Genomic DNA, 13,361 nt, shown 5'->3' with positions numbered 1-13,361 from the left:
ATGAAATGATAACAATTTTTCATTACGAAGATATTTCAAGAAAACAACCTCACCGGGTCATTTTTGACCCACTTATGCATCTAAGGGTTAAAGTGATGGTGACTATGATGACAATGATAAAGGCAGATGTAGTTACTATTCTGCCAGTGAATAAACTAACTAACTAACTAACTAACTAACTAACTACCACCAAGAGATGCTAAGAGACCACAAGAGACACAAAACAACCACAGAGATGCAAGACAACCACAAAGAAATACAAGCAGATGTAAAACAACCAGAGGAGAAAGAATATGGCCACAAACAGACACAAAACAACTGCAAAATCTATGAAAAATGACCAAAGAGAGGCAAGATAACTACATGTATAGCCTACACAAATGTAATAATTTTATGTCTCTGAGTGTCCTATAGAGGAGGAGTTGGGGGCCTTTTACTAGTCTGTACCCAGGGGCCCATTTTCTCATGATGCGTCCTTGAACACAACAGTCCTCGTCATAGCACTAATAAATGGGGGGACCTCTTCAACCCTGGCATGCCTGCGTTATGAAATGGGAACAAACTAACAGCAGCCGTGTCAAGAGAGAGAGAAAAAGAGAGAAAGAGAGAGAGACAGAGAGAGAGAGAGAGAGAGAGAGAGAGAGAGAGAGAGAGAGAGAGAGAGAGAGAGAGAGAGCAAGAGCATCCTCAGCGCCTGTACGTTGGCTGCTCAGACTCTCCAAGGAGGCTGCGATGGAGACAGGATGAAACTGACGGGGTATTTTTCGGAGGAAAGTCCCTCCGGGGTGTCGGTACTTGGCAGTTTTCAGGGGTGCATCACAACCAGAACCGTATACTATTTAAGAAAAAAGGGGGACTGTATTACCATTTTGTCGATGCCTGAGGATTATGGACCATTAAAATAACGACCGACGGTGTAGCGGTTTGGATAACTGCCTGTGGACTCTTTCCTCCTGTTCTTCTCTTTATTTACTACAGTTAACACATTTTTTTTTTTAACGTGTTAGTGTTTGGGCATTTCATTGAATTTAGCGCCCTTTCGACGTGGAGGATATTCCTGGCACGTCATCTTTTGTTGTTGCTGGACATAGACGTGTAAGGTGCACAAACCTGTGGACGGTTTCTCTCACAGTATGATACAATATTTTAACATAACCGTAATTTTTGGTGTTACGCTCTATTGCGCATGCCTAGTGGTAGATACACAACACTGCCCGACGCCACTTCGCTCCGTCCTGGTCGTGATGTAGGAGCAAAAGTAAAAGGGAGCGGAGGACTGAATAAAAATGCGTTGGCAAAGTGGCAGCGTGGCGACCAAAGGATTTGACCTGAGATCCTTCACGAAATAGACTGTGCCCGAAACTGAAGAATGTCAGGGACACCAAATGCAGACGCTGAAGGAGTAGTCTCCAAAGTACAAGTGAAAAAGGAGATCAAGACAATCGTGGAGAATTTGGAAACCATCCTGGGAGACCTCAAGGATGTAGCCAAAGAGCTCAAAGAGGTAAATGAACAGGAAACGCCATAAGACACCTTGCATATATGCACTAGTCTACCATATGTTGTGTTACAGCTTTTATACAAGCTTGGTTTGAGGATGATCTTTCTAAGCATTCTTGTCTGAGAGGAGCTGGGAGGCTGATGTCCACCTCACTGGGGCCTGGAAACGGCTTTGACAATACACACACACACACACACACACACACACACACACACACATAAACACAAAACATACAGCCTGTGCTCCTAGCCCACTAATGTATTTGATCATTATCTCCCATATGAGAGACATTTGGCACATCAGGATGTGGGGTGTGAAATGACAGGACAGCTCCTTCACCCTGACTCACAGGCTCTGATGAAAGTGAGAAAAATGTAATCACAATTAATATTTAATGGACAAGTTGGTTCAACCAGGAAAGCGCTTTTGCGTTGCATTTCATCATCTTAATGCTGACTGTTGTTTGCTGTGAATTATCTCTTGCCAAATAATAGAGCAGTTGTCTTTTCACTTCTCATCTCTCTCTGTATCTCGTGGTGTCTCTCTCTTTCTTTATCTTCATCTTTCTCTGTCTTTTGTTATCTTCCACCACATGTCTGTATTTATCAGAGCCACTCATCTTCATCCTTTCTTTATCTCGTTGTTTGCTTTCCTTCGTCTGCCTCTCTCTACAGAGTCCTTGTTAAAGATCAAAACTCTCAGCTGTCTGATTGGTTATTCAAATCTCAGTGATGCAAAGACAGGGGTGCTGAATAGGAGTTGGGGGGGGGTCTCTCTGAAGGAATCGGGGATTATATGAGCATATTTAATGTTTTTATTTGCAGTAAATTGTTCTCAGAGCAAATAATATCTAGAAGCACCTCCGTGCATAGGTTTTCTGTTTTCACGTTTCAGTGCTTGTTTCAAATCAGTTTTTCCTCTCATGCCAATCACTGAATCCTTAGCTACTACCTCAGCTGTAATAACCTGCAGTCCTACCTGTATTTTATGTTTACATTCCTCTACCAGCCACCAGGCACCTGGCCTGCTATGCCAAACATCTCACCCTAACATGACAGGCTGTCATTCTAATAAAACCCTATTGCGTACAGCCTCTGGTTCCTACATTATGGATGGGCAGTCGACACAGCATCTGTCTCCTTCTGCCTCTCTGCTCCCCTTTTCTCAAGTTGAGCTGAATTAGACTTCTTTTGTGTTTTTCAGCAGTTTACAATGTCTCACAGCAGGCGCAAGAGATAAATGAGAACAAGAAGGCATTGTAATCTATGTTGTGATTTTTTCGTGATGTGCCCTTTCTTTCTTTCTTTCTTTCTTTCTTTCTTTCTTTCTTTCTTTCTTTCTTTCTTTCTTTTTTTTTTGCTTGCAGGAAATTGTGTAGATGATCAGTTATTCTGACACTGCACACACTAAACACATACCTCGAGGGAGTGTTGCTATCAAAGCCAGTGTTTGGGGTATAATCCATTTGAAATGCAGTTATCTGTTATAACTCACAAACAGGGCTGGAGCCGAGCCTGGCTCTGAGGAGAGACCCTGCCCAGATGCTTGGCACAGCCATTGAGGCTGCCTGGCCCACAGCAGGGCCTGCACACTGGGATACTGGTATTACCTCTTGTGTGTGTCCCAACAAATTATCCATTTAAAGACTGCATGGAGAGTTTAGCTCCATTGCCTTCTCTGCCCCTGCTCTATCTTTCTATTTATCTCTCCCTCTCAGTCACTCGCTCTCTGTTTCTCTCCTCATCACTCTCTCTCTTGATTTCTCTCTCAGCCTCTTCTCCAGCCACTGTTTGGACATGCATTTTAAACCCTTAGATGATAGCAATGGTGGTTTATAGTGGGCTCCTCTGAGATAAGCATCACTAATCCAGAAAATGAACATAAGCTCATTGTCATTATCGTAATTATTTTATGAATGTTGTAAAAGGAAATATATTAACTTTCTCTTTCTGATGAGTTTTCCTTGCAGGTTAATTCTACAGTGTTTCATCTATAAGATACTATGAATTCAGTTCATTTTATATTAGATTACACTCATTGACTGCTGGATCCTCAGTAATCACGCAGCTAGTAATAAAATGTCCAACACCGCAATTCAATTCTGGGCATCAAAGCAATAATAACTGCACTAATGGAAGTAAACCAGTAAGGAACTCTTCTCCAATGGGAATATTTTTTGATAGACTTCAGGAAAATGGCTGAAGGACATGGACATTACATTACAGTACATCAGTTATTCATTCACAGCAGAGTTTAGCACCATGTGTACTTCCTTTTGTTAAACTGCTTTTTTAATTTAATTCCCCATGCTAATGGTTCCTTGGGCAATGTTTATTACATGTGCTTGCAATTTCAGTCCTTGCAGCTTCCATTATTGCCTCAGCACTGCACACATAAATGTATGGGAGAGTAACTTTGTCCATGGATGTGCCCACAGTGCAAGTGGACAAAATGCAATATGTTGTACATCAGTAGCTCACAACTAGAGGCATTTCACTTAATGGTCTGTGGCACTAATGTCACTGTTTAGTTCTGTAGTGGGTTCCTTGTTTGCCTTTTAGATTGGTTCATGTTGATTGGTGGATATTAAATCAAATTCAGCTGAGCACCGCAACCACAGTGTATATGTATGTACTGTGTGTATGTTTTATGTATTGCCTCCACTTGTGCTGCCGCATCTTTACATCATTTTCCAGCGTTGCCTTTATGGTGCCAGCAAACCAAATTTCTGCTGCAACAGTTCTGTCATATTTCCCTATGCAGGCTGTGAAAACAAATTTCCTCTTAAAGGACAAAGGAAGTATCTTTCGATCTAAATATCTATCTACAACTGAGACAAAATATTATATTAATTTCTACTACAATGAGCTGAGCATCTCTGCCATTTCCTCTTTATTACAATTTTGTTTATTGTCCACATTTGTAATGATGGTCTACAGTGTATCGTATTCATAAATGATGTTACAGTTCTAGATTGCAAATTCATTCAAATATTTCAATAGTTCTTTGTTTAGCCCTGTTCCTTTCCCAAAAATGTTCAATGGGCTATGCCACACTGCATTTCTTATGTCTTCTTCCCCACCCAGGCACACTATGTACATTATTGCACCACTGCAACTGACAGTATTTGCTCTTTCAGATTGTGTTGCTTGCAGAGTGGATTGCTGATGTGATTTTGCATGTCTTTTGCTTTCTGTAAAATATCTGTTTGTTTCTTTGTCTCTTTTTCATACCAAAGTTGCTTGGAGTTAATTCATGGCATGATGAATTGTCTCCTGTTGTGCAGGCTGTTGTGCTCACATTTTTTTTTTTTTTGCAGTATTTTAAGGATTCTTGTTGTCTTTCAGCAGAATATAACAAACATTTGTGCTAATTTTCCCAACAGGAGACTTGCAGTCTATTGATTTTTCATATCTGTACCATTTGCTATTTGTTATATCCCTGTGTGTCTTTGTTAAATGTTTATAATGTCTTTTTCATTCATCCCTAACACTGCTTTTGTATTCCAAATGATCAATTTTTTCCAGAAAATAGTTGATATCGTTACTTCTCTCAGTTCTGAAGGTGCATGGAATTGTTGTAGTATATCATTTAAGTCAGAGGCTGGCAGGCTCATGGCTGATCTCATAAATTGTAGTGATATTTCTTTTCACTCTGGCATGGTTGTCATAGTGATATCTTAATCAGTTTTTAAACTCATAAATCATAAAGTGTATCTTTAAATTTTATATAATATGTTTTCTAATTCATTATTTAGGAACATGAGGAGATAAAGACATTAATTTTAAACAAGAGCAAATTTTTCATCTTCTTTTCTCACCTGGCTCCTATTACGATCATCATTGTTTTCCAAGTTAGCAGTGTCAGTGTTTTTTTTTAGCTGTGTTTGTCGTATTTCATGCAACACTGTTTATTATTCCCAACCTCAGCTGTCACAGTGACATGTCTTCTTCTTGTCACCAGGTTGTTCATGAGATTGACACCCTGACTTGTGACCTGCAACTGGAGGAGGACGGACTGACAGACAGCTCTAAGACGGACACGCTCAACTCCAGTTCGAGTTCCACCACCACCACCACCACTGCTTCCAGCCTAGAGAAGATGAAGCTCTTCCCCGATGACTGCATCTTTAAAACACCTGCGCCCATCATCCCGGTCCCTGTCACCCCTCCTGCAGTACTGACTGTACTCAAGAAACCCCACCCGCCCCTACCACCTCCGAGACATACCACGCTAAGAGCCGAGGATCACAACATTAAGAATCTGCCTCATCCAACATTAGTGTTATCAGGGAATATATCCAAGGCTAACGGGTCTCTGTTGAGGAATGGCGGGGTTTTCCCGTTGAAACCAAACAGGGATTTATTCTCCTCCACACCGTGTTTCATTTCTAGTGACAGCGGGATCCCTGAGTCGGGGCTTGTTCCTACATTGCCTAGACCCATGCCACTACTCCGTCATGAAAAGAACAAATGCCCCAAGGCGCCCGGCAGGGAGCCTCGCGAGAGGGAGCGTGTCCGTTTCAGTGAGAAGGTCCAGTACCACGGTTACTGTCCTGACTGTGACCTCCAATATGATGTAGACGACACAGAACTACACTTACAGGCTGAGCTGAATGACTTGAGGCTCAGCCCAGTGCATTGCTGCTCTTCCTCCTCCCCTCCTCCACCTCATGCTCTTCCTCATGATTTAATGTTGGAAAACGGTGGCCTCTCCGTCAGCCACAGTTTCCCGCCGACAGCAAATACTCCTCCACCTTGTGTGCCTCCTCACCCACCTTCCCTCAAGCCCCAGAAAACAATCCTACGCAAATCAACCACCACAACGGTTTGACACACAATCCCTTGTTCTGTCCAACTTAAACATTCTTGAATCATTCATAGTGTTTTCTAATTTAAGAGTGCTTTCTACTCCAGTTGAACTTTGGATTATCCAAACAGAGAGAGAGGAAAGGATGGAAAATAGGAAACAAAAGGATGGATAAAGTGAGTGGAATAGTGAGAAAGGCACTGCCATGCCACTGCTAAGACGTACGCAGACAGATCAGCAAGAAGCGGTGAGTGTTTGTGCATGTATGAGTGTGTTTGTCAGGAAGAGAAAAGGAGGAAGAAAAAGAGCAGTTGCATGCACTGATGCACACCTGTGAGTCTATGCATACACGTATTTGTTTATGTATATTTATGAGTGTATATATTTGTGGGAAGGTGCATAGATGTATGCGTGCCAAGTATGATGCATGTGTGCTGAGTGTGATGTTTGTAGGCAGTGAGCATTGACTGAAAAATGTACAGGGACTTTAAAATTTTCACGAAAGACTGCTGACAACACTAAAACTAAATTGTATCTGTGTCTTTCTGGAAGCTCTTGGTACTAACGAGTCTCAAACTCAGGAAGTTCTTTCAGAGAGGAGCTCTAATTAATTCATGTCCTTCTGGTTGAAACAAGAAAACCTGCTTCCCTCAGATTTCATCCAAAGCCTTAAGATCTTCCTATACACTGACACCTAAGTAATTCTTTATTGCACACATATGTATTACACATATACACGAGTAAAGGCTGTTACAGGAGACACAAAGAGATACACACAGGTAGTGGAATCTGTACCTTTGCACAAGCCTCTGCAGATGAACAATTAGGGTTGTGAAATAGATGAGTGAGTTCATTCTTCCTCATCTTGTGTCTTCCTCGCCTCTTGTGGGGGCGAAAATGAGAGTGACTCGGTGGGCTGGGGAAGAGAGAGAGAAGTGTTAGTGTTAGTGGACAAAACTGATGGCTTTACAGTAAATTCTACATGAAAAGTCTTGTATTTAATTTTCAAATATAGTTCATCCACAGGCTGATGTGAACATGGCCACCAATCAGCAGCACTCTGTGTATATACATACATGCACACACATACACATACACACACACATCTGTTTAGAGTTGGAAGCTCAGAGGTTAAGGCTGAAAAGTATGAATAGCACACACTGATGACTCTAAATCCAATGCATGACCCCGCCGGCCTCACAATCTAAAATCAGCGTCTGGATTAGGGATCAGTAGATATTCAGCCATGAGAAATACGAGAAAGATTGAGAGGGTGGTGGGGTAAGGATACAGAGGGAGAAAGAAAATGTGGGACAGAGAGAAAGAAAGAGACAGGGAAAAGAGAGCATGTGTGGTGGAGGCAGGCAGAGAGAGAGATGGTGAAAGAGAAATAGTAATGCAGTGGAGGCTAATGGTGTTTGGGCTGTATTGTGTTGCTGCAATGTAGGAGCGTATGTGGATGCATGTTCGAACTCAAGATGATTGCTCTCAGTGAACAACATTCGCTGTATTTACCTTGTATAAATGGATCCTAATGAGTTTGGCAGCAGCATGCTCACACACACAGACACAACACACACACACACACACACACACGCACACACATACACACACACACACACACACAGTGTTGGTGCAGTGTTTACTAGGTCTGGGTATTGTTCCAAATTTTTCGATACTACTTCCTGTACAACACCTGAGTTTTGGTACTAATACCAAAGAAACCTTTTTTCTCTAACTTAGAAATACGGCATAAACATATGTATTTATGGGTACTTTTGCACTTTAACAAAATATGCCATTAAGTCGTAGCCTATGAATATTAATATGCTTTCAAAATGTATTTTAAATTTTATATTAAGGTCATTATTTTACATGAATCAATTCAAACCTTAACCAGCCGCCTGGAGAGAATGCATTGATGGAAGGCGACTAATGTGCATGCATTGACGGCACCCAGAGCGGGAAGTGGGAGAAACACTTGCACAAGTTGACCAGCTATAGACGCAAAAATGGGTCTGTCAGTTTTGGATTCATCGTTCATTGTTTAATACAGCCATGACTTGTTATCTGATTGTTCCTGTTACACACAAAGCTCTGCTCCTCTGACCATGGTTGTAGGTGTTTTTCACTGTTTTTAAAATGGCTATCTGAGCTCCAGTGCTCCAGGCTTGAGGATGAAGTTGTAATGGGCAAGGAGGAGGTGGATCTTCACCGCCTCCATCATGAGTCAGGACTGACTCAACTGCACTGACCTACTCCCTACAGCTCACAGCTCTAGTTCATAGCCCACCTCTCTCTCTCTGTCTCTCTCTCCCTCTCTCTCTCTCTCTCTCTGTGTGTCTCCCTCTTTCTCTTTCTCTCCCTGACTCTCTCTCTCTCTTTCTTCTTTCTTCTTCTCCCCTTGGATGGTGTTTCACTCCCACTAAGCAGCAGCTGTATGCATAACAATCTCTTCTGTGCACATGTATCTCTATATACATGTGGGTGGGGTAACTATTATTAAAACATATCAGATACTTTGTACAGCGAACACCTTTGGCAGCATTTCCATTTGTATGTTTAATCAAAAGGTCCACTGACTTTGTCTTCCCAGAGCTGCAACAGCCTCTGTATCCCTCACTTCTTACCTTTGGATTACAAATGACCTTCTAGCGATGAAAAAAAAAACCTGCTCCTTGATGCTAATGAATTATTGTGTGCCGTTGCTCCTCCATTTTAAAGGTTGCGTGCTTTTGATTTCAACCCCACGTTCTGCCAACGTCACTAGTGCGACACCTCATTTAATCAAGTAAATGAGCGAACCTGCTGCTTCCATAATTAATTCAAAATCTCATTGAGGTGATTGGTTAGATTGCTACAGCTACATTTGTAAACATAAACCTGTAGCTCTGATTTGTTGTCCTATAACACAATAGTCATATGTGTGCTTATAGTGCGTCTCCTAACTGTTTTGTCCTCATCCCATTTCCCAACCTGGCAAGTGCACGGTGTGCAATTATACTCAATAAATGTGTCAGAGTGAGACACATTTTGCCAATGAATATTAATTAGCTGTTGTTTCTCTGTCTGATTGTTAGTGGTGATAGTCTGCCAAGAGACACAGTTGTCTGTTTGCTCATCCCCATTCTGCATGCATCATTTACTTAGATTTTTGTTTCCTTCGATCAACTACATTTCATTATGATCACTGAAAAGCATTAAACAAAATGAAAGGTAAATAATTGTGGTGTTGCATGCCAGAGGCATTACATCTGTAATAGAGATACTGTATGCAAAGTTCACTAGAATACAAAATAGACATGACCTACATTGCAAAACATCAGAGCATTCAAAAGTAAATCTAGTGCACATTAAGCATGGATACCGGCTTGTCTTGGTGCTTACAGTATATCTGTGACTCAGACAAAGTTATGATGAAAGTAAGTGGGTGTGTCAAAATGTCTTTGCACACTCATATGCATACATTTTAATATTCAAGGTATACATGTGCATGTGTTTAAAGGTGCATGAGAGTGCAAAAAGGCATGCATGAGTACATGCAGCCATGTGTGTGAGAAAGTCAAAGGGCGTGAGATGGCTCAGTGCAACTTAGAAAGCTTTGGTGGTGAAGCAAACTTAATCGGAGGATTTCACGCTCCTTTGGAGATTGTTAAAAGTTAAAGGCATCAGCTGCACCTTACTCAGAGAAGGTAAACAATATCTCAACAACAGGATCAGATTTGTAAGAGCCACAATGACCCAGATGGGTCCTCTGCTCAATGAACCACTCCAGACTTGACTAAGAAAAAACTGAAAAAAATCACAGCTATTTAAGGAGAGTCAGCCGTCCCTTTTGTCTTTTAACAAAACGGAAGGTTTAAAAAATATTTAAATCCATAGAGAAAATGTGCCAGACAGTTCAGTGCTATTAACTTTGATGACTTGTGTAAGTGTCTGGATGCTTGTGTGTGGGGAATGGGCATACCTTGGTATATTTTCATTTTGCTCTGTGAAAAGCGACTGTGACTACTCTGTCAAGTGGCTCTCCTCTGTGCAGTCAGATTTTCACACTAATGTGTTTCCCCTTTTTCCTCTGCAGGACCCATTGAGATACTTGAGATACGAGTGGGAGGGATGCTTGTTTCATACACTGATCGACCCTGGTTGATCGGGGACGGAGGAGCCACAGCTGAGGCCAAGCATCAACCTTCTCTTACATAAAGCACTAATGGCTCTCAATCAACTGGAGACATGATCTTCTAGACAAATTCATACTTGGACTTTTGAGCACTAAACAACCACCAGGCTCATGTTACTGTGAAACTGAAGCAACAGCAAGGGCAGTCACTGTATGTAAGTGCATACAGATAGATGAAGTTATAGTTGTGGAGGGGGTATTTTTGTTACATAGAAATTGTTGAATTAAAGATTAGAACGCTGCTGAAACCCTATCATCAAAAGTGAAGAGGCAAGTTTGAATGAAGAAGTACAAGATGGGGTGAAATGATGTCAGCCACTATGTGATTCATGTCGACACAGACTTCTCTGTGTATACTCAGATGGAAATCAATAGCTCCACTCAACCGATGGAATTTGCCTTTTAAGAATTGTAATTGTTTGTGTCGTGAGAGTCTGACAGGTCTGCCTGTGAGCAAAACAATGCTCTGCTGGACTGCAGATAAGGAGAAAGTGATATTCTGTCAGCGCGTGCCATATGCACAAATCACAGCGTATTTTGGAAAGACTAATGGTTTGAAATGAATGATGACGTGGTCACTGATCTGTGTCCAGACATTATGTTCATTACATCAAAATCTATGTGCTAAATTGGTGCCATGCAAGCTATGTTTTTTTCCACGATAACATGCAGAAATACAGAACAGTGTGGCATAGTTACAGCTTTAAAGGATCCTTGAAGAAGTAATAATTTGCATCAGATTTTCTTTGTATACAAATATACATGTACATGTTTGATATCTCTATATTTCAGGCATTTTTCTACAGAGACTTTAACATTTAAAGAGATGATATTTTTGATATTGTTGTGTTGGATGACTGAGAGGTATTTTGACGAAAGCTGACATTCCCTCGAGGTACGTGTTTTTCAGCAGAGCCTAGCAGGATGAGTTATTTATATATAGCAACAGAATAGAGTTTGTATGGTTGAAAAACAAGTGCTTCAGTATTATCACTTCAAGAAACTTAACAGAACGGGCTGTACCATGAGAAAGAAAATGTAAGGTGGAGAAGATGAATGGCGTAAACCAAATACCTAGTTGTGCTTTATCAGACAGGAGGCATGGGACTGAATGAATGCATGACTGACTCTTCACTTTGTCCTGCCATCACTGTGTATTTCTATGCATTTCTGTGGAGAGGCTGTCTGTTGGTGGGTCCAACATGCAGGGTGCTCTGCTCTCCATGATACAGAGTTAAGGAGTATTCCCTCTCATTTCCTCATATGATGTCCATCAGGTTGATTCTGCAGTCACTATAAACCTGACAAATTTCCTGGGTATTACCACGCTGCTTAGGCCAATGAGGCATCGCTAATTAAATAAAACTATTAAAAGTTTATTTATACAGCACTTATCAAAACCAGAGATTACAGAGTGGTTTATAAGGACAAGATAAAAATAAAGAAACAGAGAACAAAAAGGAAGAATTCTAATATGTATATATAGAGGTGAACTTTTTTAGAAGCCATTTTGGATCAATAAAAGGGTGAAAAACGTACATTGGAGAGCAACAAAAAATTCTTTAATACACACAGCCTCTCTCCACATTCAGACTGGAGACACCACACTTGTAAACTCCACCTCTCACTGGACACAGAGACTGAATTAGTGACCAAACTCTGGATCAATCAAGAATCAGTTTTAAAGATGATTGGGGAAAAAAAGCTGTCAGTGATAGTTTGTTTTGTGTCCACAAACTGTTGGAAAAAAACTTGTGAAAAAGTAAACACTTTGCACTTAATGTTGGTGTGTCTGTGTATATTTTATGGACTGAAAAATCATTTTAACTACAGAGAGTGTTGATGATTTTATGTTTGTATTTTCTATTAGAAACGGTGCTCTTGCAATTTAATCTTTCACAGAATCAAGAATCTGTGAACTGGGAGTCAAATAGAGGAAATTAAACTGACTGCAAGCGCATCACACTTAATCAAAGCTCCCAAAAAGCAGTGCGAATAAACCTTTCAGAAAGAAAAATACATTAAATGGCATCAGCAGTTACATCAGTTAATTGAAGATTAGCGTGAGGAGATAGCAGGCTGGTGGTGATAAGGCCATCATCTGTCTCCAGATGATATTCTAATGAATTCATAGTGGCCTGTCACAGTCATACACACTATAACCCAGTCCACAGCCAGCAGTTCAGGATGAAGGATGTGGTTGTAGCAACAGGGCAGAACGTCACAAGTTCAAATCCATGAACTGGAAAAATCACAACTAGGGTGCATGTGTAACTCACTGCCTTGGTGCCCTTGAGCAAAGCACCCAACCCCAAAGAGGACTGGAGTTGTACTGTGCAGCTCTTTGTGGCATATGTGAATGAAAAGCAAATCTTTAGTTGCTTTTAGTTCATTTCTGTCAATGTACAATTTTGCCAAAGCAGAATAAATGGACACAAAGGTGCATACACACACACACACACACACACACACACTCACATTTTTTTTTAACAGCTACAGCTCCTAAGATTGACATTTTGCATGTAAAAGCATATGATCGTCTCATAAAATATGATGCAGTGTTAGAGATTAAACTATTCTACAGTATAAAATTTTTTAATTAGCTTTTCTTTTACAAGCTATGGCATTTAAATGTTACTTACGTGTCAATACATCACTGATATAATCTACTGCTGCACTTGCTTTATGCATTTCACTACGTTTCATGTTTATGCCTTGCATGTGTTCTGTGTTTTATCTGGCTTTCCCCTTGGAGACAAGAAAGTAGCACATGTTGCTGCCATATCTTTCGTTCAGTGAATGAAATTATGAGTATTTTTACATTGAGGTATTGCCAGTTATTTTCATGATTGATTTATCAGCCGTTTTTTT

The 13,361-nt window shown here is 40.8% G+C and overlaps 1 protein-coding gene across 1 annotated transcript; it reads left to right on the top strand.

The window, feature by feature from the left end:
* The first annotated feature begins 517 nt into the window (after positions 1-517).
* prr16 (proline rich 16) lies at positions 518-12,271 on the top strand. The gene is made up of 3 exons (XM_056375290.1): positions 518-1,504; positions 5,465-6,557; positions 10,392-12,271. The coding sequence occupies exons 1-2, from the start codon at positions 1,370-1,372 to the stop codon at positions 6,332-6,334; spliced, it is 1,005 nt and encodes a 334-aa protein (XP_056231265.1). The 5' UTR covers positions 518-1,369; the 3' UTR covers positions 6,335-6,557; positions 10,392-12,271.
* The last annotated feature ends 1,090 nt before the right edge of the window (positions 12,272-13,361 follow it).

This window comes from Seriola aureovittata, chromosome 5, assembly GCF_021018895.1.
Source record: "Seriola aureovittata isolate HTS-2021-v1 ecotype China chromosome 5, ASM2101889v1, whole genome shotgun sequence".
NCBI lineage: Eukaryota > Metazoa > Chordata > Actinopteri > Carangiformes > Carangidae > Seriola > Seriola aureovittata.
Note: the sequence above shows the minus strand (reverse complement) of the source record. Positions and strands in the feature narration are given on the sequence as shown.

What these genes read in the sequence shown, in the direction of transcription:
- prr16 (XM_056375290.1), top strand. Translation starts at nt 1,370, where the DNA reads ATGTCAGGGACACCAAATGCAGACGCTGAAGGAGTAGTCTCCAAAGTA. An exon ending in TAGCCAAAGAGCTCAAAGAG is followed by an intron (nt 1,505 to 5,464) that starts GTAAATGAACAG and finishes TCTTGTCACCAG; the next exon opens with GTTGTTCATGAGATTGACAC.